Here is a 25244-nt window from a genome sequence, read left to right on the forward strand (position 1 = left end):
GACCAAACACCTGTCCTGCATCAACCATAAGGTGGGGAATAACCTCTCAATAAATATTAAACAATGGATGCTATGATAATAACCAGACCAATTCTTAGGGCATTTTTAGTTATGGAAGTTCTTATGGAAGTTCTCATATATCACATTCTCACCTCTCTTCCTCTTAGTGAGTTTCAGATTCTTTAGTCTTAGAAGGCCATTGGGGATTATATGGCCTTTATTGTACAATGTAGGAGAAAAGATGCCATGTCTCATATTGATCTAATATGGGTCGGGACAATGGGGCTAAGAAACCTGATGTATCCTCTGTCCTTCAACACATCTTTGACAGAGGCTGAAAAAGCGTAAGGATAAGCTTCTGGGTGATCAACTCCGATTTTCTCTCTCTTGAGACTGTGATGGCCCCTCTAGCTTAGGCAATCATTCATATATTTACTGATTCAATCAGAACATTCACTCAGTGTCCATTTTGAATCAAGCGTTCTCCAGAACTACCTCATGTGATGCTACTCTTTTTTCTTCCCCCAAAGATTTCACCCATAGGGTGTGGGTTGTCTGCTTCTTTCTCCCAGGTCCCGTCCTTGTCTGACCATGACATCTGGCCACCTCTCATTGCTCTGTCCCTACTCTCCTGCTTTTCCATCCTTCAGACTAATTTGCAGATCTAAAAAGGCTTTTTAACTTCCTTTCCTCTTGATCCTTCCATAGGTGAATATAGGAATATAGGAATTTCTATAGCAATATAGGAACTTTGATTCCAAAGTTGAATATAGGAACTTTCTAGGACATCTCTACTGAGAACCTGGGCACAGACAGTGTGTGTTTGGGCGATGATGGTGGGATGGGTATCAGAGTAGAATTTAGGGACTTTGCTTAGAAGTTAATTTGACCAAATCTTAAGTTAGAACATGCTAGGACTGCTTAGAGAAACAGGAAAGAAAACATGGCATAGAATAAATTCCATAAGCATTTTTAAAACCTCCTAAGGATTAGTTTCTATATGAGACTAGGAAAACTAACAAACCAGACAGTCCTGGGTTTAAGAAGAATATATCATGTGTGCCATCCAGCTGCTCTGCAAAGATGTTCCTTAAGAAGTACAATGTCTGATATAAGAGGCAATGGATATAAATTTGCAGAGCATCATTTTTTTTTCTAGGAATAATTACTCTATTGTCTCTTGCCTCATCTCCAAAAGCCACCTGTGACAGTGACAGAGTGAAGTCAAAAGTACAGGAAGATTCATTATTTTAATTGTTTTGTTTCTGCAAATGATCATTTTACAGCTGGATTTTCCTTAGTTCCTAGAGGAAAAGAGATTCTCAGAAAAGCTTTGAGCTGTTTTGGCTTTCCCTAAAAAGCTGGCCTAGTTGGAGTGGAAAAATAATAGCAGTGGTGTCTGGTCTGGCATTGACAGATGTCCTCTCTGTATCATTTGCTCCAGCTCTCTTCCTGTCTTCTGATTTTTCTCCCTCTTGCCAGTCTTCCTCCCCCATTTTTATTCCTTCTCCAAGGCGCAGGTTTTGTCCCTAGATGTTGTGACATCCCTCAAATGGGAAGTAGTATTGACATGTGTATAAACTCTCTGCTCAGTCTGTCTAAGGTTGCTATAGCCCCAGCCGGCATCCTTTCTGCCTCCCTGGCCCATCTTCCTGGCATCTTGGGGCCCTAGCACTTGTCTACTTGGGCTGACTCAGCCTTTCTTAACTTCAGTCATTTCCAAATCCTCTTTACAATTTTGAGATATCTAAGTAGTGCCCATCCTGTCAATTCCTTCATAGTTTTAATTTGATTTATTTAAAAACTTCATTTATTTTAGAAAGGAAATTTAATTCATCACCGTAAACAGAAAACCACTATCACTATTCTAAAGCCCAGTGTGATAATATTAGGAGGTGGAGTCTTTGGGAAGTGGTTAGGTTGTGAGAGCAGAGTTGTCATGAATGAAATTAATGCTGAAGAGAGCTCCCTTATCCCCTACCGCCTTTTCAGTATATATGAAAAAGTCTGCAACCTGGAAGAGGGCTCTCACCTGACCATGCAGACACCCTGATCAGATTTCTAGCCTCTGGTACTGGAAGAAATAAATTTATGTTGTTCATAAGTTATCCAGTCCGTGATATTTTGTTACAGCAGCCTGAATAGACTAAGATAGTAACCTTAACGATGAATACAATAAAAGCAAAATAGTAAGTGTCTAGTTGTGTGCATTTAAAGTTGATTTTTAAAAAAATATTTATTTATTTATTTTAGAGAGAGAGAGGGAAGGCCAGGGGGAAGGCCAGAAGGAGAGGGAGAGACTCTCAAGCAGACTCCCCACCAAGTGCAGAGCCTGATACAGGGCTCAATCTCACAACCCTGAGATCACGACCTGAGCCGAAATTAAGAGTCCGATGTTCAACTGACTGAGCCACCCAGGCACCCCCAATTGTGTGCATTTAAAATAATCTCTTAGACTACCTGTGTTTAATGCTGCCTTTTGGGAAATTTCCTGCGAGGACCTTCAGGTTTCCTCTTAGATCCCTGAAGGTGGGTCTAAGATGGCATTCTCTCACCACTGCAAGGATCTTGGGCTCTATGTTCACTCTTTGAATGATTTTGGCCAAGTTACTGTTTCCTGGGAGATCTCTACGTTTCAAAGCTAGAGGAGCAATGGCCACCTTTTAGAGTATTTATTAGGATCAAATGGGACAACATCTTTAAGGCTTACCACGTGCCTAAGAATAGGAAGCACTTATTGAGGAAGAAACTTTTCCTTTACCTTTCAAGATTCTTCTGGCTGGTCTAAGAATCAAATCGACATGAGAGATTAATAGGAGAAAATCAAATTTAATTACATACATATGGGGAATCCACATAAACATGAGATTCTAAAGACAGGAAAAATGAGGTATATGTGTCATTTGAACTAAGGAGAAGGGGTTAGGGGTCTGGGACTTTAAAGGGAAGGACAGTAATTCTTGGGAAGGTAAAAAGAAAATAATAAATGTTTGGTAAACCAACATTTGCTGGGCCATACAGAAGCAATGGGACATAGAGAGGACTTGATCAAATAGACCTTGCTAGGTTCTTCCTTGTCTACCATGCCTAGTTCATATTATACTATAGTTATCTATGATAATAACTCTCTTCCTGAAGCAGGTCCTCTATCTAACTTCTTTTAGGCAGTTAGGGGAAAGGTCACAGTTTCCTCTTGTGTCTTTTGGGTCTTGATTGTTTTCAGCTCAAAATAATCCCCATGCCAAAGTGGTGCCTCTTGGGACAATTTGTTCTAACCCCTACACACTCAAGAAATGTTTATTGCTTTACCTACCTCTCTTACTGCGTCAAAGAATGAAATTTGAATCATAGGCCCTCTTGCCTTTGTATTTAAATGGCAATGAGCTAAACTGGGTGATTTGCTAAACTGGCTAAACTTAAAACAGCCATCCTCCCCCTGGCATTTTATTGGCTTTCCTAGAGTGACACAGTTACCAGTGGTAGAGCTAGGGTTCAAACTCATGTCTGTATGACTCCAAAATCTGTGTTCTTAATAATTAAGATGCACTGATTTCTAAAAAAATCAACCTTTTGGAGATATACTTTACATACAATAAAATTTAGCCATTTAAACATATATTTTGATGAATTTTGACCAGTTTGTATGCCCATGTAGTTACCAACACATCCCTAGAAGTTCCCTGTGTGCCTTTCTTGTCAGTTCCCTTTTGCTGCACCTCTAAGTTTCTGTCCCATTATTGACTATAGTCTATTCCTTTTCATTGCCAAGTAGTAATGATCACACGGTGGGACAAGTTTTTCTTACCCCTTGCCTGTTAATGGACATTTATTTTTGTAGTATCTCAGTCCTCTCCACTTCTCTTCATCTCTGCTAATCACTGAGGAACCACCATCTCTTGCCTGGACTACCGTGATCGCCTCTCCAGTTGATGCCCCGGCCTCCTTCATAGCCCCTCCAACTGATTCTCCATTCTGTAGGGAGAGTGATCTTTAGAGGGGTGAATCTGATCAGGAATCATCAACTGACTCTAAAATTCGTCCCCCAAGGATAAAGATCAAAATGTGTATTTCGTCTGGCAACATCCTGCATGGCCCGAGTAGGATCACCTGTTCTTCCTGCCTACACCACCTGTCTTGTGATTGCTTTGCCCAGTGGCTCATTGCCCTCTGGATATCTTTGACCTTCTTTAGATTCCTCTTATGCCCATGCTGCTTGTAGCTCACAAAAGCTTCAAGGCTTCTGGAGTGCAGTTTCCTTCATCTGAAACTGCCTTTCTGCCCCTCAAACCCTCCTGGCAGCTGTCTGCTCTTCCAGTTAGTGCCTACTACTCTCCTTTCAACCTTCACTCAAATCTTGTTTCTTCAGGGAAGGGTTTTTAACCCTCCTGGTTGGGTCAGCTCACTAGTTTTCTCAAAGGATTGTATTTCTTTTTTCCTTCCAGAATACTTTCTCAGTTTGTAGTTTTCCCTTCTCTGGTGGGTTTGCAGTAAATGATTAGTATCTGTTTTGCGGTGCTAAGAGATCTGGGCAGGCAGATTCTGTGTCTTTTTTACATCCTGTTGACTCACAGTGCATTGCTCAGTGCTTGGCACATAATAGATCCCAGTAAATAGAAGTTAAATGAGTAAATGAAAGAACTGACCCTTAGATCTGCCAGGGTCCCCATGAACACTTCTACCTGCCATCCAGGAAGGTAAAACTGTTGCTGACCTATGAAAAGGAGGCATTAAGAAAGGCATTACATTTTGGGAGGATTTATTTTGTATTAGGCAAGGTAATTATCTTACTGTTGGTATTTGGGAGAAATAGGGATGTACCTACCTACGTGCTTTGAACTTTGGAAAGGAAATTGCCTTCTAAGAGAGCTAAATTGTGAAACAAACATAAAAGGAGTCAGATTATACAGGTAGATTACCTGAAAGGATGGAGTAGCTTCTAGGCCCCAAGGCTTTGACTATAACAGGCTTGAAGTTATTCTCAGAGATGAAGAAAGAACGAATCTTTCGGAAAGGGGATAAACTAGCCTCAGAGGAAGGGTAAACTAAATGAAATTATGTCTGGGAGGGGCTATCTGCCAAGCAAAGGACTGGACCCATCAAGCCCTAACATGAACTCTTCAGTTCTGATTACACTGGAGATGGCACAGTCTGCCTTCTTACTGGTTCTATATTCATCAAGTAGCCTTCTAATTATAATCCAGTTTCCATGCAGTTTGTCCACAGGGAGTGAATCTAATCTCAGATCTGCTTGGTGTGTTATATGTGCTTGTAATTAATCATCTGGCATTCTGGTTTTGTACGTGGGTTTTGGTGATAAGCTTGATTAAGGGGAATCTGTCCTGAAGAGATGGCTGTGTTCTCTTTTCAGTGTCAAGTTCCTGAGGCTGTCTAGCCAGTAGGCCAGGATCTGGAGAGGGTAGAATTCACCCTGAAAGTGCCTGCTGGGGGCAGGGGGAGTCAGTTTGGGTTGCCCATTTTACAGATAAGTACACTGATTGTTACTGGAAAGGTGCCCTAGTATAATAGTTAATGCAGAATGTAGATCTCCATTCAATCTGAGTAATTTATTGATGTGACTTTGGATTTATGATCAGGAATGCAAGAGGAAGGGTAAGATAATAATTGACAACTACTTAAATGCATTGTGTTAGAAATCTACACTTGGAACTCTTTGTGTTCAGTTTAGGCAATGCACAATTTTGAATACCAGAGGGTTGTTTTCACAGTGACCTCTTTGTTTATTGTAGGATGAAAAATAGCTATCATGTGTCAATTATTTACAAAGGCCAAATATTATAGGATTAGTTAGATATTAATCATCATATCTTTAGCAAATAGACTTTCTGTGTCTCAGTTTCCTAAATGTAAAATGGGAGTAACAATAGCAAACATTGATTGAGTGTCTGCTTTGTGCCAAACAAACATTGTTTCATATGCTTAACCTAAGTATTAGCTCATTAATTCTCATAAGCAGTCTAGGAGGTTGATGCCACTGTATGATGATTCTGCAGAAGAGCGACTTGTCCAGGGTCATATAGCTAGTAAATGGGGGAATTCTCAAAACCAAGCAGTGTGTAGCTCAGAACTCGTCCTTCTGAACACTTCACTACCTCGTAGAATTAAGTGAGTTAATACATGTAAAACACTTCGACCAGGGTCTGGCTCCCTTTCACCTTCAGTAACTGTTAGCTATTATTATTATCAGTTTGTTTTTATTGCAAGTCTGTGTGCTAGGAAGAATAGAACTGGGACTGAAACCTTTTGTATCCAAGCCCCTCATCCTGGTCTTTTCCATGATCCTTTGCTGCTTGTGTATGTTTCCCTAAGGGGAACCAAAATCAAAAAACATTTCAGCTTGAATTACTCTATTTGAAACTGCCTGCATAACAAAAATCATGCATTTAAAAACCCAAGATATTTTCTTGAGTCTGCCTTACGCCTATTATTCTGAACCTTTCCTCTTTATCCCCTGTGCACTCCTGGAATTGCTTTGTTACCTTTAACCATATGAAAAGCCAACTGTCCATAGGGACTACATATTTTGAATCTTGTGACAGCCTTGCCTAAATCTTAAGAACATTTATACATGGTACTTTTATTGCTAATATCTAAGAAAATGGAAAAGTTTAGTTTCTTAGGAAAGGCAAGATTTATAAGGCTCTTTATAGTGCTGGGAATCATATTCATTGCTAGCTGGAACTCAGGTTTATAAGATCAGGGGAGATGCTTTTATTATTTCCTTGCTCCATAAGCCAAAGGGAGAGGAATAAGATGCTTGAGCTGCTGCTGACACGTAGATGGTTTGTATCTATAATAACAAGCCAGCCACAGAACTGAATTTTTTCCAAAGGCATTATCATCCTGAGCTCTTTAAAGTACAAACTATTTTTCATGGAAAATAGGATTAGGACTTAAAACCAGCTTGGAAACCAATTTCTCATTTTGTTGACCAAATATGTGAAGGCTTTCTGTGGATGACGCAAAATGGTTTTCGGTAGCATTGGAAGTATATTGGAGCAGAACCTGGCTTTTCCAATAGTAATAATATTTTCTTTTTTCTTCATCAGTTAATCAGTTAGTCATCTGATTAGAAGCTGTTCAGCTTGTTTTAGTCTTGGTACCTCTGCAATATTATTCTCTGTCATAGAAGTTTTAGGTTTTGCCAGGAAAAGGTTTAAGTGAATTATTTTGACATTACTCTAATGAGGCATTTCTGTGGGATATTAATCTCACTGTATACATATGGGTCATGTGAACTTTTTCTGATATTTTTGGGTGGTTTCTTAGGGGTTTCGAACAGTTCAGAATTAAATAATCTTGGCCTTGGTTTGGACTTGAGTATCTAGAAATTCACTGTTAAAAACCACTAATGTGGGGCGCCTGGGTGGCTCAGTCGTTAAGCGTCTGCCTTTGGCTCAGGGCGTGATCTTGGTGTTCTGGGATCGAACCCCGCATCAGGCTCCTCCACTGGGAGCCTGCTTCTTCCTCTCCCACTCCCCCTGCTTGTGTTCCCTCTCTCACTGGCTGTCTCTCTCTCTGTCAAATAAATAAATAAAATCTTTAAAAAAAAACCCCACTAATGAGAGTGAAAAATTCAATAAGAAACCATATCCTAAGGACCATGGCTTGAAAGAGCAGACAGTGGTTGTAGATGATAAAGCTCATCTCTCTCTTCCCTTCACTAATCGCTATCAGTTTTATATTTGAAATGCAATCAATGTGTCTGCTTCTCTTCTAAAGATGCTGACAATAATTCAGTGTGTAGATTAATGGACAGTTTTGTTTTAACACTTAAACAAAGTGAAGGAAACACCCCCTTTGTCCTTTGGCCAACAAATGCTCTGTGGCTTCTTTCATTTGCTCTCAGTAGATTATTTCAGTCTCTAGATTCCAAAGCAAACACAGATTTGAGAATGAGAGCCGGGCGGGACGAATCAGGCAATGATTTAAAACTTTCCATGGGCTCTAGAGTGCTTTATAAAGACTTCATTTATTTATTCTAAAATTTCACAGGAAGAACTGTTATCACAGATTCATGATAAAAATATAAAAGAATGGAAAGAGCTATGAATTGTGATTCAGGCGTGTGTGTGTGTGTGTGTGTTGTTTATTGGAGAGGAAAGAGTATGGGCTTAGGATCTGGGTTTGAGTCCTGGTGACATCACTTATTAGCTGTGTGAACTCAGGCAAGAAACTTGATCTAGCCGGACCTTGATTCTCATCTGTTAAATATTCGCACTGCCCATTTTTAAAAAGTGAGATTTAAATCAACTAATGAATATAAAGAGCCACAATGGTGCCAGGCGCTTGTGTAAATTATGTATTGGAACAGTGTTTGACTATTCTGTAACACCTTTGTAGAATGACACATGAATGTTGTGTTAAGATGTCGGTGACACCTTTACTGGAATCACAGACCGTTTAAAAGTCTTAGATTTCTGCAAAATGGTCCCAACAATGAAACCATAATGTATAAAATTTTGATCAATCATGCTTTGATATTTCTGGCCAATGTAGAAGCACAAATTCTTTAAGTGAGATATATTGTACATACTGAAAGGTGTATAGATCTGAAACAAAAAATTCAGTGGGTTTTGACAAATGTAACCATTGCCAAATCAAGATATAGAATATTTCTCTCACCTGGAGTGTTCCTTTGTGTCCCTTTCTGGTCAATACCTGCTCTTTGCAGAGGCAATCATGCTTCTGATTTCTATCACTACAGATTAGTTCTGCCTTTTCTAAATGTTCTATAGAATATACTTTTGTTTCATTCAAGATGATGATTTTGACAGGACAGTTTATCAGTTTGCTTCGTTTTGTTGTTAAGTATTATCCCATTATCGCAGATCTCACACTTTTTCCTTTCTCTTGCTGATGGACATTTGGGTCTGTCACTTCCAGTTTGGGTCTATTATGGATAGATCTGCTGTAAACGTTCTTGTCCAAGTCTTTTTGTTGACAAGTGTTTTCATCTCTCCTGGGTAGATGCCAGTTTCCCACCAGCAACTTAAGAGACTTGGGGTTGCTCCACATCTTCATCAACACTTGTTATTGTTAGTCTTTCTAATTCTAGTCATTCTGGAAGCAGAAATCTTTACCACCTGATTTCAGTCAAGTGATTTATAGCAGTTATTCTTAACCTGAATATCTTGAAACGGTATTGGGACTGGATTGGTTTTGAAGTTTCACGAAAAATTTATTACAGAACAGTAATAGTAATAGTTTAAGCACTCAAGTTTATGAATAGTTTTGTTTATACTTTGAAGAGGATTCAAGGTCATCTCCAAAGTAGCATGACTCTAAATTATGGGTATCATGATACATATTTTTTTCTGAAAGTGATAAAAGAGATACAGTTCATGCTACAGAAATTACATATTATAGACTCTTAACTATGCTTGAATCCGTAGCAAGTGGAAGTTCTTGGTGCACTCCTAATACCTGTAGCAATTATGAATTACTGAAAAATAGGATGAGAAACTCAGGGGTCAGCAAGTAAAACATATTCACAACCTAATAAGACAGTGGATGGTCTATGTTCAGGTAGCTTTATTTACCTGTCCATTCATCCATCTATCTATTCATTCAAAAAATATTTACTGAGTACCTACCTTAGACTAGTAACCAGGCTAGGCTCTGTGAATATAAGAGTGGCAAAAATGCAAAGAAATGTTCCCATTTGGTGGGGTTAACTGACACATACATAGATGCTTATACAGTAATTGGTCGTCACCAGAAACAAAGAGATCAAGATTATAAGTTTAACGTTATGATTTTTACAGACATCACAAGAGAACCCAAGGATAAACTAGTAACAATGTTTATTAATTTGTTCAAAAACATTTGTTAAGCCCCCACTAGGTGTCAGGGACTTTGTTGGTCACTGAAGGACAAAATGAGAAAATAATTTCTGTCCAGTGGGATTTATTTATTTATTTATTTTAAGTTTTTATTTATTTATTTATCAGAGAGACAGAGAGAGAGTGCGAGCACACGAATGGGGGAGTGGCAGGCAGAGGGCGAAGCAGGCTCCCCACTAAGCAAGGAGCCCAATGCAGGACTCAATCCTAGTACACTGGGATCATGACCTGAGCCAAAGGGAGACACTTAAGCAATTGAGCCACCCAGGGCCCCCTGTCCAGTGGGTTTTAAATGCTAGCATACTCAAAAAAAGAGAGTGCTTTAGATTTTCTGATGTAGTAGATAAGGAGTGGCCAGGAATCTGAATATTTAACAGGAATTCCAGAATATTTTGATGTCTCTTGGTATGTGAGCAACCCTTTGAGAAACATCCTAGTCTATTGGTGAAGAATGACGTAAATATTTACTTATATGACCTCATGAATGAGCAATAATGGAAACATACAGGAGGACGGTAAATCCACTCCCACCCCCAGGAAAACTAAATCTCTTGTCATTATTGTGTATGTCTAAAGGTGATTGAGTAACATTAGTGGTATGTTTACATCATAATCATCAACAGGTAATTTGTGCCCTGCTGAATTCAGACTCAAGATGGCAACATCAACTATTACCTGAATTTTGGGCCTGCCCTACAAATACTGGACTGCCAGCCCCCATAATTGTGTGAGCCAATTCCTTAAAATAAATCTATATATACTTAAAAAAAAATCCACCTGGAGCTGCCTAGGTCAGTCAGTCGGTTAAGCGTCTGCCTTCGGCTCGGGTCATGATCTCAGCATCCTGCGATCAAGCCCTGCGTTGGACTCCCGGCTCAGCTTGGGAGTCTGCTTCTCCTTCTGCCCCTCCCCACTGCTCATGCTCTCTTTCAAATAAATAAATAAAATCTTTAAAAAAAATGCACCTAGCAACACTGACTCTGCTTCTCTATGGCAACACTAGGCTAGAGCATTTATATTCTTGTTTCCTTACCTGGTATAGGTGCTCATTTCTGTAATATGTTTGATCTCTGTAGGCATTTGGGGTACTGACATGGATGGTATAAGATGAAGTCTTTTGGTATTTAATGGGCCAGGTCAGATTGGCGTGGGAAAGAATACAGTGCCTATCTTCTGTTTCCTACCCTCAACTTGCCTCTATGTACTTAAAACTAAAAACAGTATCAAACCATATACAGCTGTAGGTCAGTTCAATAAAGTTCAGATTTTTTTTCACTCAAGGTGACTTCCTGGATATTTTTTGGGAGATAGTCATTTCTTTCCAAAATAATTTTTTGGATGCTACTCCTTTGCTTTGCTGGTGTTGCACTATGGACTTGATTCATCTCTGGGGACACTAGGTTGGCTCCAATCTGCAGCATTTCCCTTCACCCAGGTCTCCCTGTACTCCTTCTGCATCCCCAGTCTGGAGTATAGCCCCACGCTCCAGCCTGTGTGACTGTAGCTTGGATAATCCCTGTCTCTTTTGAGCCCTTCTCTTCTCAGGCCCTAGAACCTGTCCTCCTTGTCCTCTGCAGCTTTAAACCCAGGCTATGGCTGTGGAAATAAGTATGGGTCTCTTGGATAGAGGGAACCAGGGCTTATGCTCAGGAGCTGAGCTCAGTGGGTTTGCATGTGGAAGTTGGCAGTGACTCTGGTTAAGACAGTGTCCCAAGAAGGCTTTGAATTTGTGTCACGCCTGAGGCAAGAGCCTCTGTGTATATTATCTTACCAAATCTTCATTATTAATCCCATTCTCCAGATGAGGAGGTTGATGCTGATGATTTCTCAGTAAGTGGCAGAGTCTGAACCCAGGTTTGTGTGACTAGTTTTGGTGCTTCGTTTGGGGGATGGAACTTGGGCAGTCACTCTTGCCCCATGAAGACTGAGCAGGTCACAGGGAAAACTGCATGTTTAATAAGTAAGCTGTCCTTTCTCACTTAGTACGATGATGTTAGGAACATGAGTCCTTTGGACTGTGATAAGAAGAGGGCATTTAAAGGCAACAGGTAAGATCTCAGGGCTCTTCTTTACTGTTCAGTCCTCTGAGTTCTTTTGTAAGAACTATTAACGAATTAGGTCTGCTTTCTCTTTTGTTTTCAACCTGATTCTTGTGGCTAGAAGCAAAAACACACAATTCTCTTGTTCTTGTTTCAACATGAAATGACATCCATAAAACTGTAGGCTACAGGAAAGCAGACCCCAAGACCAAATCTGATAGATGTTAGCATGTGAGTCTGTTTGGATCCCTTTACTTTACCTGGAAGAATCCTGATGGAATTGATTTTCCAGTTGTGATAGATACAGGACCCCAAATGAAGACTTCCTGTTCAGGGGGGGAAAAACAAAGAGATATAGAAGTAGGTCAGGGAGGCCCTCTCCTAGGCTCACCTTGCAGAACCTCCTATATATGGAGTTGTGTGCTTATTTGTATATTCTCTCCAGACTATAATCTTCTGAAAGTCAAGGACCACTGTCTCCTTAACCTCTGTATCCCCTTCACCTAGCACAGTGCCTTATATACCATAGATGGCCATGGATGTCTGATAGACAAGTGAATGCATGAGTGGAGGGATGTGAAGTGGAAGAAAAAGTCTACAGGCCTTTATATAAATATAAAGTATTTTGGGGGCACCTAGGGTTGCAGCTGTGATGAGAGTGGTCTATGAAGTCAGACTACTAGGGTTTCCATCCTGGCACCACCTCCCCAGACCACATAACCTTTAACAAAGCACCCCACCTCTCTAGGCTCCCTTTTCTCATCTGTAAAATGCTAATATAATGGATTATGATGGTCTTTATCTTGTGAGATTGTTATGGGGCTTAATGAGTTATAGTATCCTGGGTTGGGCAGGGCATTACATCCTTATGATAGCCAGTCTAGATTTTAAATAAAAATGTGAAAGGTGTATTAAGCTAGAGGTCTCGGAAGGCTTTGATGGACGATATGGAAAAGTCTGGAAAATTTCAAGACATGAGGAGATTGGGTCTGGGGGAGAGACTAAAAATGTCTAAAGAGGCTGAAATTAGGAAATAAATAAAATTCCAATGAGATTGTCAGGGGGAAAATGAGAGAATTGAGTGGTTAGGCAGCATGTGTCCTGAGCATATGAAATTCCCCACAATGACCAGTGGACTTTTCCTTCAGATGGCTTAAGGGCTTTTGACTGGCATTATTTATCTACCCCAGTTTTTTGTTCTTAAGGAGAACAGATCTCCTCTTTAGTTTTATGGGAAATTGGCAATAAGTAAATTTTAATGCTATTTTGAAATTTTAATCTATTCTGAGTTTTGAGTCATTTCTATTTCTTCTCCATGGACCTTCCTGTGGTGTACAAAAGCAGTATAGTATTCTTCTAACTCTACCTTCTACATATTACTTACTAAATTACATGTTATTTATTAATATTATATACTTACCTGTTTTAAATTATTATAATTTGACCATGCAATACATTTACATAACTCAAGAATCAACATGATGTGAAAGCCATGCCTTGAGAAATCTTGCTCTGTCTCCAGCGATCTACCCTGCCTACTGTTCCCACCTAAGGAGCCATGTGCATTAGTTTCTTACGGCTCTGACCAGTTTTAATGCAAATGAAGCAAATACGAATATAGTCTTCATTTTTCTCATTCTTATTCAAGCACCACAGTTTATTTTCCCAGTTCTCTAGAGAAAGGCCCTTGAATGACTTCAGATCTCTTGTTACAAAAATGCTTGTACGTACTCCAGTTTTATGTTTGCAGGTCTATCTATGAGATACACGGCAGGTACTCACTGGAAGTGGGATTGCTGGACAAAGGGTAAACATAATTGTAATGTTGATAGACGTTACCTAATTGAGCTCCTTACGCGTTACGTCATTCCTGTAAGCAGGGATGAGCCTGCTTGTGTCCCACAACCTCCCAGCACAGTATCTTGTCACACTAACGCTGGTCTAAGAGGTGAAACATGCTTTCTCAGTGTAGCTTTAACTTGCATTCCTTTATTATGACTCTATTTAAGCATCTTTTCATGTGATTGAGAACCATTTCTATTTCTTTTACTTTGTAAATCATGTGCTTATGTCCTTTGCCTATTTTTCTATTACTTAATACTTCTTGTTGTTTGAGTTCTAAAATACCTCAGACATTCATTCATCACCTATTACTGACCCAACTATGGTGCACCAGGCCCTGCAAAAGCACTGGCTAGATAAGAGTTGAATAGAACACTGCCTTCCAGAAGCTCACACTCTAATGGAGGAGCTGTTGTATCTATAATGTCTGTCTGTCTATCTATCTATCTATCTGTCCATCTATCGTTATATCTATACCTATAGGTAGATATCTATGTGTCTGTATTTCTCTACTTCCCTATCTGTCCATATCTGTGTATAGATATATAGAAAGAAACACAGTATAATGTCCAAGCATTATGATAAAGGGTTGTGGAAGTTGTTTTGGGCCCAGCGAGGTGGGCTGATGCCCCATCCAAGCTGGGATGGGAGGGAGTTTTAAGTACATTCTTTCTAGGCCAACTGGGTGGGGGGTGAAGAGCAATCCAGGTTGAAGAAATGATGAGGCTTCTAGTTCCTTGTTCTTGGTGCTGCTCTCTGGTCCTCATGCCCCCACCCTCTTCAGCGCCAGTCACTTAGTGAGTGCTAACTACATGTTCCCTGAGGGCAGTAACTGAAGAGGAGTCTGACGTAAGAGCCCTGTTGAGGTGTGAGAAGGCTGGGGCAGTGGCATGGGGCAAGGTCATGGTCACAGGGCAAACTATGGGCAGCGTTCTGCTCTTTCTCAATCCTTTCCCTCCCTGGCAGGGAATGTCAGAACCTTCTTGGACTCTTCTCCCTTTCAAGAAGATGACCCATCAAACTCCTTGCCATTCTCCTATCTCTCCTTTTCATCCTTTCACTTCACTTAAACCCCTTGTCTCCCTATCTTCATCATCCACTTCTGTCTGTCTCTCTTCTGTGGCTAGGATCCTTGCCCCATTCCCCAGGCCACTATGCGAGAGATAATCTTTATATTATTTGTCTAAAAGTTGTCTTGCCTTCCTCTCCCTTCCCTGCAACGCCTTTCCCTCTCCTCTGTAAACTCGCAAAGACAGATGCTATATTTGGTTCCTAAAGCTGCTGTAACAAAGTGTCACAAACTTGGTGGCTTCAAACAGCAGAAATCCGTTCTCACAGTTCTGGAGGCCAGATGTCCAAAATCAAGATGTTGGCCATGCCATGTTCTCTCAAAGCCTCCAGGGGAGGATCCTTCCTTCCTTTTCCTGGCTTCTGGTGATTTCCAGCAATCCTTGGTGTTCCTGGGCTTGTGGCAGCATCACTCCAATTTCTGCCTCTATCTTCACATGGCTCTCTTTCCTGTGTGAAATATATGTATCCAAATTTCCCTTCCTTATATGGATACCAGCCACTGGATTAGGGCCCACCCTAATCTAGTATGCCCTCATTTTCACTTGATTATGTCTAAAAAGACCCTATTTCCAAATAGTACTTTCCAGGTATTAGAGGTTAGGACTTCAGCATAACATTTTTCAAAGGCACAACTCAATGGATAACAGGTGCCCTAAAACTGCATATTGCTTGGCGTTTTTCAGAGTGCATTCACACTGTGGAAAGTGGCTTTACAACATCTGGTTAAGAACACACTTTGGTGCAGATCTGAGTTTAAGTCCAGCCTCTGCCTCTTAGGATATGACCTTGGACAACGGACTTAATCTCTGTAAGCTGCCTCATCCACATCTGTAAATGGGGAAAGTAGTCCCAGCTACCCCATGGTTGCTACATGTTGGGTACTTTGTATAGGACCCAACCCATAGGATATACTCCAGAAACAATAGGCTCCGTTGTTATGCAGGTAGACTATTCTCGTTCTTCCTCCATTTGCATGTGGTCACATGGACTTCAAGCAGAACTTGACACCAGACTTGTGAGTCCAAACTGAATGCTGTCAGCGCAGTAAGCCCTTTGGACTACGAGATGTCAAGTCAACTCAAGATTTATCCGTGAAACCAGTTGAGCTTTCCTTTCTCTGTGTCCCTCACTGTCCTTGTCTTGTCTGTGTGCCAAGCTTCAAGTGGCATAGAGTAAATGTTAAGAAAACAAACTTTTGGAAATGGGGTGGGGGATGTGAGCTTAGGTCACCCCAGTGAGATGCTCTTTGCGTGTAGTTCTCCTCTCCCCTCCCTTTTCTGTTTGTCCTGTAAGCAAGCAAATTCCCTACTGGGTGGGATAGAACTCCTCTGCCTTGGCTTTCTGCTGATTTCATGCTTAGATACTGGTGTGGCTCTGAAGGAGCGGCTGGTGAAGACAAACCATCATTTGTTTTTTGGGGAAAAAAAGCATGAAAAGAAAGAAAAAAAATCCGGTCTTTTATCTCTGTGTCCCTCTAAATTGCCAAAGGTCTTATTGTGGGGAGAGGGAACAAGTAGGGTTTTATCTTTTTGCTCCTGCCTGGCATCAAAGCTCTCAGGGCCCTGGGGGTATGGGGGGTGGGGGGCAATGTGAGTAGATACAAAATCAGGCTGGGCTCCCCCAAGGAATGACAGGTGCTCCCAGAGAGTTGGGCTCCTTATGGTGGCTATCTGGGCAGGAAGAAGGGGCGCTTCCAGTTTTAGCATGAAGAGGGGAGGCTCTAATGAGTCTGAAGTCAACTGATGAAACCACACTGTGTATGGGGAACAAGATACTCTCTTTACATTCAAAATGCTGGCTGCTTATTGAAAAGGTAGGGTCATATTGCATGGCACAGTAATAGTAATAATCATAAACACCATCAGTTTTTTCCTGTGCATGTATCATGGGCCAGGACCTGTGATAAGTCCTTTACATATGTAATTTCACTTAGTCCTCATCACAACCTTACAGCACAGGAATGGTTATCCCCATTCTATATTCGAGGAAACTGAGGCATAAATGGGTTAAAATACTTGCTTGAGGGGCGCCTGGGTAGCGCAGTGGTTAAGCATCTGCCTTCGGCTCAGGGCGTGATCCCAGCGTTCTGGGTTCGAGCCCCACATCAGGCTCCTCCACTAAGAGCCTGCTTCTTCCTCTCCGACTCCCCCTGCTTGTGTTCCCCCTCTTTTGCTGGCTGTCTCTCTCTGTCAAATAAATAAATAAAATCTTTAAAAAAAAATACTTGCTTGAGGTCACATAGAGGCAGAATTTAAACCTAGGTCCACCTGATACCACAATTTGCTCTTAACCACTAGGCTGTATGGCCTCCTAAGACATTTTATTTTATTTTATTTTATTTTATTTTATTTTATTTTATTTTATTTTATTTTATTTTATTTTATTTTATTATTTTTTATAATAATTTTTTATTATGTTATGTTAGTCACCATACAGTACATCCTTAGTTTTTGATGTAGTGTTCCATGATTCATTATTTGCATATAACACCCAGTGCTCCATGCAATATGTGCCCTCCTTAATACCCATCACTGGCCTATCCCAATCCCCACCCCCCTCCCCTCTGAAGCCCTCAGTTTGTTTCCCAGAGTCCATAGTCTCTCATGGTTCATTCCCCCTTCTGTTTACCTCCCCCCCCCGTTCATTCTTCCATTCCTTCTCCTACCGATCTTCCTGCTATTTCTTATGTTCCATAAATGAGTGAAACCATATGATAATTGTCTTTCTCTGCTTGACTTATTTCACTTAGCATGATCTCCTCCTAAGACATTTAAAAGGATAAAAACAAATAACAATAAGAAGTAGGAGAGATTAACCCTCATTCACTGACTAATAATAAACACAGAGGAGGTAAGTGGTGTGGGAGAGAGGGTAGGTCTAGATTTTGATTTGGACACAGGTTTTGTCTTATTTGTTACTCTGGGTAGGTTATCTTGGATGTTGTCAAGAATCCAGGAATTGTCCTTTCTACTGTACCATGTTTGGTGTGACAGATTTTGTCCTTAGTCAGCATAGCTGCTCTCATGAACACAAGGTGGCTGGAACTACCATAAGAATTTCAGACCAATCAGGTTTTATTCCTGGGGAAACTTGGGATAGGTTTCCCTTCCCTGAGGCTTGGGGGGAAAGGTGAACACTACCAGTCCAACACTGGAGAAGGTAGTATGACTGAGGTAGGCATTTTAAAAATGTCCTACAGAATGCCAACAGAGAATGACAGCTGGCAGGACTTCATTCCCTTTGTATCCATTCATCTGAATGGTGGAAGGCAGTGCATTTTGATTAGTTAAGTTTCCAAGGGTGGGTCATTTTTAAGCGATACATTGTGGTGCCTTTATGCAACCTAACAACTCAATGAAAAAAAAAAGAGTCTTCAGGGATAGTCCTGGCTGAGAAGCCTTCAGGATGGAGAGTGATCCATGTATCTTACTAAAGATCATTTCCAGAGAAAGGTAAACTGCTGACTCTCTTACAGATTATAAAATGAACATGTTTTAAAGAATTTCTTTTACTCATATGATACAAGGAAATTAGGCAGATATACCCGACATATTAGTTTGCTAGGGTAGCCATAGTCAGGCACCACAAACTGGGTGGTTTAGATTTATTCCTTCACAGTTCTGGAGGCGGGAAGTCTGAGATCAAGGTTGTTAGAGTTGTTTCCTTCTGAGGGCTGTGAAGGAGAATCTGTTCCATACCTTTTTCCCAGCTTTTGGTGGTTTGCTGGAAATCCGTGGCATTCCTTAGTTTGTTAGGTGCATTATCCCCTTCCTCTTCACATGGCATTCATTTTGTATGTCTGTCTGTCTCTTTGTCCAAATTTCCCCTTTTTATAAGGATACAGTTATATTGGATTAAGGCCTACCCTATGACCTCATCTTAACTTGATCATTTGCCAAGACCCTATTTTCAAATAAGGGCACATTCACATGTACTGGGGGTTAGGATTTCAACTTTATTTTTTTGAGGGGGGACGTTATTCAACATATAACAGCTGTTTCAAAGGAAAAGTCAAAATAGCGCAGAATTATACAAGTAAAGAAATGTTGAGATGAATTGCAAATGGAGACAAAACTGTTTTTATCCAGTTTTAAGGACAGTTGGGGTGGTCGTGGGGTGGTCAGTTAAATTACTACCAGACAGGATAGAAATTACATATCTATCAGTTACCTACAGTTTATAAAGCTTTATGAAATAACTCAAATACAATGAATAGCACTAGAATTTCATAACCTAGAAGAGCATGCTGTAGAAAGGGATGAATAGTTTTCCACTGAAACATAAAATATTTTTCTGTACTATTACTAGTGCATTTATTTTATTCTGTAGGTGAAGGGGTCCTAAAATCTGCTGTGCATTAAGTGGTCCTGAAATCTCATGTGCATGATTTACTTTCTTGGCAAACTTACAACCACCTCCATTTTATAGGTCTGTTTTCCATAACACTGAGTGGGAGATTTGGCCATGTTTCCTTAATGGGCCTTTTGGATGCTTGAGGCCAGCACTACCCTCTGTGAAGATGTACAGAGCATGTTACAGATGCTCTCTGTTTGTTCCTTCTTAGTCACCTCACGGAGGCAGGAAACAGGCCATTCGGTGGATGCATTGCTCTTATAACTACATAAGCTGCAAGATCCAGGACACTGTGGGCCATTCTCTGCATTGTATTTTCAATCTCTAGTCCTCATGCCTCAGCTTTCAAAATGAATAGGGCATAACATCTCTTTTGGCTGGGGCTGTTGAAATTGTTCCCATGGCCGCATGAGAGAAAAGAGCACACAGAAATAGGAACAGGTGTTCAAAATGTCTACATATTAAAAAATGAAATACAAGCAAGAGCTTCATAAGAAAGTGTTAAAGGAATTGCAGATACAGGGGCTCAAGAAAGAAGAAGTCAAACTCTCACCCTTTGTAGATGACGTGATACTTTATGTGGAAAACCCAAAAGACTCCACCTCAGAATTGGTAGAACTCATACAGGAATTCAGCAACATGGCAGGATATAAAATCAGTGCACAGAAGTAAATTGCATTTCTATACACTAACAATGAGACAGAAGGAAGATTAAGAAATTAAGAAAATTAAGATCAAGAAATTAAGAAAATTAAGAAATCAGTCCCATTTACAGTTGTACCAAAAACCATAAGATACCTAGGAATTAACCTAACCAAAAGGGTAAAGGATCTGTACTCTAATAACTACAGAATCCTTATAAAAAAAAATTGAGGAAGACACAAAGAAATGGACAGATGTTCCATGCTCATGAATTGGAAGAATAAACATTGTTGAAACATCCATGCTACGCAGAGCAATCTACACACTCAGTGTAATCCCTGTCAAAATACCATCGACTTTTTTCGCAGAGCTGGAACAAATAATCCTAAAATTTGTACGGAACCAGAAAAGACCCCAAATAGCCAGAGGAATGTTGAAAAACAACAACAACAACAAAACAAAACCAAAGCTGGTGGCATCACCATGCCAGACTTCAAGCTCTATTACAAAGCTGTAATCATCAAGACAGTATGGTACTGGCACAAAAACAGACACATAGATCAATGGAACAGAATAGAGAACCCAGAAATGGACCCTTAACTCTGTGGTCAACTAATCTTTGACAAAACAGGAAAGAATATCCAATGAAAAAACAGTCTCTTCAACAAATGGTGTTGGGAAAATTGGACAGCCACATGTCGAAGAATGAAACTGTACCATTTCCTTAAACCATATACAAAGATAAACTCAAAATGGATAAAAGACCTAAATGTGTGACAGGAATTCATCAAAATCCTAGCGGAGAACACAGGGAGCAACCACTTCGACCTTGGCTGCAGCACTTCTTGCTAGACATGTCTCCAAAGGCAAGGGAAACAAAGGCAAAAACGAACTATTGGAAGTTCATCAAGATAAAAAGGAGACAATCAACAAAACTAAAAGGCAACCTATGGAATGGGAGAAGATCTTTGCAAATGACATATCAGATAAAGGGCTAGTATCCAGGATCTATAAAGAACTTATCAAACTCAGCACCCATTGGGGACAAATAATCCAATTAAGAAATGGGCAGAAGATATGAACAGACATTTTTCCAAAGAAGACATACAAATGGCCAATCGACACATGAAAAAATAAATGCTCAATGTCACTCAGCATCAGGGAAATACAAATCAAAACCACAATGAGATACCACCTCACACCAGTCAGAATGGCTAAAATTAACAAGTCAGGAAACATCAAATGTTGGCAAGGATGTGGAGAAAGGGGAACCCTCTTACACTGTTGGTGGGAATGCAAGATGGTACAGCCACTCTGGAAAAGAGTATGGAGTTTCCTCAAGAAGTTAAAAATAGAGCTACCCTATGACCCAGCAATCACACTATGAGGTATTTATCCCAAAGATACAAATGTGGTGATCTGAAGGAACACATGCACCCCAATGTTTATAGCAGCAGTGTCCACTATAGTCAAACTATGGAAAGAGCCAAGATGTCCATCAACAGATGAATGGTAAAGAAGATGTGGCATACGTGCCCCCCCCACACACAATGGAATATTACTCACTCATCAGAAAGGATGGATACTTACAATTTACAATGACATGGATGGAACTGGAGGGTATTATGCTGAATGAAATAAGTCAGTTGTCAGAGAAAGACAATTATCAGATAGTTTTACTCATATGAGGACTATAAGAAACAGTGCAGAGGATCTTAGGGGAAGGGAGGGAAAACTGAATGGGAAGTAATCAGAGAAGGAGACAGACCCTAAGAGACTCTTAACTATAGAAAACAAACTGAGGGTTGCTTGAGGGGAGGTAGGTGGGGGGGGGTGGGGTAATAGGGTAATGGGCAAATGGGCATTAAGGAGGGCATGTGATGTGATGAGCACTGGGTGTTATACAGAAATGATGAATTATTGAACTCTACATCTGAAACTCATGATGTACTATGTGTTGGCTAATTGAATTTAAATAATAAAAGAGGGGCGCCTGGGTGGTGCAGTCGTTGAGTGTCTGCCTTTGGCTCAGGGTGTGATCCCGGCATTATGGGATCGAGCCCCACATCAGGCTCCTCCGCTATGAGCCTGCTTCTTCCTCTCCCACTCCCCCTGCTTGTGTTCCCTCTCTCGCTGGCTGTCTCTATCTCTGTCAAATAAATAAATAAAATCTTTTAAATAAATAAATAAATAATAAAAGAAAGAAAAAAAAAGAAGAAAATCTTTCTCCTTAATAAAAATAACATTGGGAAAAGATAAATTCAAGAATTCTTGGGGTGCCTCGGTGGCTCAGTCGTTAAGTGTCTGCCTTTGGCTCAGGGTGTGATCCCAGAGTCTTGGGATCGAGTCCCGCATCAGGCTCCCTGCACTGCTGGGAGCCTGCTTCTTCCTCTCCCACTCCCCCTGCTTGTGTTCCCTCTCTTGCTGTCTGTCTGTCTGTCAAATAAATAAATAAAATTAAAAAAAAAAAGAATTCTCTCCCCCATGATTCATATTCTCAGGCATTCTTTGGCATTCTCACTGTATAGTTTCCCTTTTTTACTGTATTGCTTTTTTTTTTTTTTTAATTCCCAGAAAGAGAAAATCTTACTGGAGAAAGACATGCCAAGCCTGAGAACATTGAGTACCCGAGGCCAAGTTCAACAAGGCCAAGTTCAACAAGGCCAGGGAACTTTCCGGCAAGAAATGATCCCATCTGTAACAAGGCCAGTCTCGTGGACTGTAGCTCATAATTGGCAGGAAGGTAAGTATCCTTTGCTCTGTTTGTCCTGCTCTCTAATTTACTCCCACTTACTTAAGCTCTTACCAGTTTCCTAAGCATCACTGTATCCGGACGTTCCCCAAGCAGCTGCCCTACCCTGGTCAAAAGTCTCAGTCTTAAATTCTATTTCAGCACCATAGGCCTCTTCAGGCAGAACCCAGCTGCGATGCCTAGGGGAGGGGGCCCTCATCATTCTTCTTTCCTGTCTCTTGATGATCTTGTTTGTATGTCTGGAGAGAAAACATGAAAGGGATAGGGTGCTTTCCACTTTGTGTATAGATCGCAGACCTGGCTTCTCTCAGGCTTCTTAATTTCTTTTGAGACTTGGCAAGTGAGCCATTTTGCATAGCTGACCCATCCCGTGGAACCCATGGCACTTCTATCTCTTAGGAACTATACACTCTTTCTAGACTTTGCCAGTTCCCCTCACCTATTCCTTCTTTTCACGTCTTCCACTGACTAAGTGCGGACTCTATGACAGACAATTTGCTAAGCACTTTAATGCATTATTTTATCCCACCTTCAAAACGGCTTTGTGGGTTAGGTTAAATAATGACTTCAGGCTTACAGTTGAGAAAACAGTGTTTAGGGTGTTGGAAAACCTGCCAGTGGTCACATAGCTAAGTTGAAGAGTCGGAATTTGAACCCAGGCTTCACTGACTGAAGTCAGTGTAATTTACCTGCCTGATCATGTGCTATGGGGTTGAAATGTCTGTTAAGAGAGTCTAGGAAAAGAATGCTGAAATCATTATATTCCATCAGTTATGCAATTTTAAGAATACTTGAGTTGCTAAAAGTCTAGGGTTAGGTAAATTATGATGAGTTATTGACATTCTCACAATGCAATGCTTCCCTCTTTCCATTGGATTGTATCCTTTCATGGACTTCTCTCAAAGGCTGAGACTGTCCTGCAGCCTTATTAATCTCTCTGAAGGCAAAAGGTTACATAATTTTCAAGGGGCCAGACTTTTAATGAATTCTAACAGATATAGCCTTGAGTGACATTTAGAAAAATGTTAAGTTTTATATCTGGGATGCCATCTCCCATTTTTATTATTCTTTTCCTGTTAAAATAAACCCACTAACAAAGATACTTTGCTTGTGCAAACTTTAATCAGGCTACTGGACCTTCCCCTAGGCCCATCTCTGCATGTCCTTTTAAAATCTCGTTTAGCAAGAACCTTGATAAGTCAGTTAAACTAGAGCCACTCACCCTTGATATCTGATCACCTTTGATATCTGATCAGGTTTGTCATCCCCCAGGTGATACCTGATCATCCTGGCCTGTTGTCAGCAAGAATCCCATTAGGTGGGGTTAGCCAGAACCCCTCTTATGCCTGATGTTTCTCCTTAATAATTTTTCCTCCACTACACCCCTGCCCCACCCCCCGCCACTCTACTCCCTGGCTTTAAATTCCCATTTTCCCTGCTCTATTTGGAGTTGAGCCCAGTCTCTCCTCCACTGCAAAATCCCATTGTAATATTCCCTGTACCTATCATGATGGTCCTGAATAAAATCTGCCTTACCTTTTTTAACAAGTCTCACTGAATATTTTTTTCTTTAACAGTTACAGTGCCATAACTTAGATGGGATAAGATTCATCATTGGGCCCCTGGACTTCTCACCTAGGACCCTAAGAATGCACCCTTGAAGCCTTTGTTTTCCCTCTTGCCCAATAGATTGAAGATCCATTGAGGAGTCTGACTCTAGAACCAGTGCTGCAGACAGACATTGTTGAAGCTGGTAAGGAGAGATTTTGATTCTTAAGATTCTGAGTTAGAAGCTGACTTAGAGCCCCAGACAGACAGATGCTGGGATAGAATCCTACATTACTCTGTTTGTAAGATGAGTTAGAGTCCCTGGCTTCTTTGAAAGGTACCTACTGAGCTGGAAGTCTCTTCTTTCTGTCTCTCTTGCCTGAGTGGGAATTATTCCCTAACTTTCTGGGCTGGAAGTCTTTCTTCTTGGCTCTCTGTGAGGCCTCTCTGTTCTCTTTGTTGGATTCTCCTTCTCCCATGGGCACTTCTCAGTTGACTGAAGGCCCCTTCTTGGACCTCTACTAATTATAGGCTCTGCCAGCTTGTCTACTTCTTTTCTTGTTGGCATGATTTTACTGAGGATAATTTAGAACTACACTGGCCTCTTTGGAAAACTTGAGATCTCCCCAAACTGGCTCTTTTAAGGCCTCTCCCTTTTCATTGTGTCTCTCCTCCTTCCTCCTCTTAGCACCTTTGATATTCCCTCCAGTTCTCTTGAATCCTTTTATATGTTCCCCTTCAAACCCCCACCTTCTCTATTCTGTCCAACCCTGGAAGACTTTCCCCTTTCCCTTTCTCCTCTCAGTTCCCTATAGCCACTTGAATTTTAGGTCCCCTACCTTCCCTTGGGGCTCTCAGGGAACTCAGGGACCTCCAAAAGCAACCACCTAAGGCTGAAAAGAGAAAAAAAGCTGTTTGGAACCAGACCTAGATGTTTTGTCCATTCAAATGTGCACTGGAGAGGTCCAGACAGTTGCTAGGTGTCTCCTCAGTCACTGGCCTAAAATTTAGTACATAGATTCCGTCAAATCACATATTAGGGCAAAAGAGAAATTTGAAAGTCTTCTTCAGATACTTGCATGCAGGTAACATTAATTTGTCCCATTTGCTAGAAACACAATGCAGATAAAAATA

At 40.8% G+C, this 25244-nt stretch overlaps 1 protein-coding gene across 1 annotated transcript in view; it reads left to right on the forward strand.

Moving 5' to 3' along the window:
* Positions 1 to 24240, forward strand: part of LOC148108651 (uncharacterized) — a 99533-nt gene extending 75293 nt beyond the window's left edge. The window contains exons 3-4 of the mRNA XM_087868862.1: positions 22385 to 22553; positions 24140 to 24240. Of these exons, the coding sequence (XP_087724988.1) occupies positions 22385 to 22542 (158 nt within the window). The 3' untranslated portion in view covers positions 22543 to 22553; positions 24140 to 24240. The remainder of the gene's footprint in view (positions 1 to 22384; positions 22554 to 24139) is intronic.
* The last annotated feature ends 1004 nt before the right edge of the window (positions 24241 to 25244 follow it).

The sequence above is a fragment of the Ursus americanus genome, chromosome 17, assembly GCF_024610735.1.
Source record: "Ursus americanus isolate L20-20 chromosome 17, mUrsAme1.1.p, whole genome shotgun sequence".
Lineage (NCBI taxonomy): Eukaryota > Metazoa > Chordata > Mammalia > Carnivora > Ursidae > Ursus > Ursus americanus.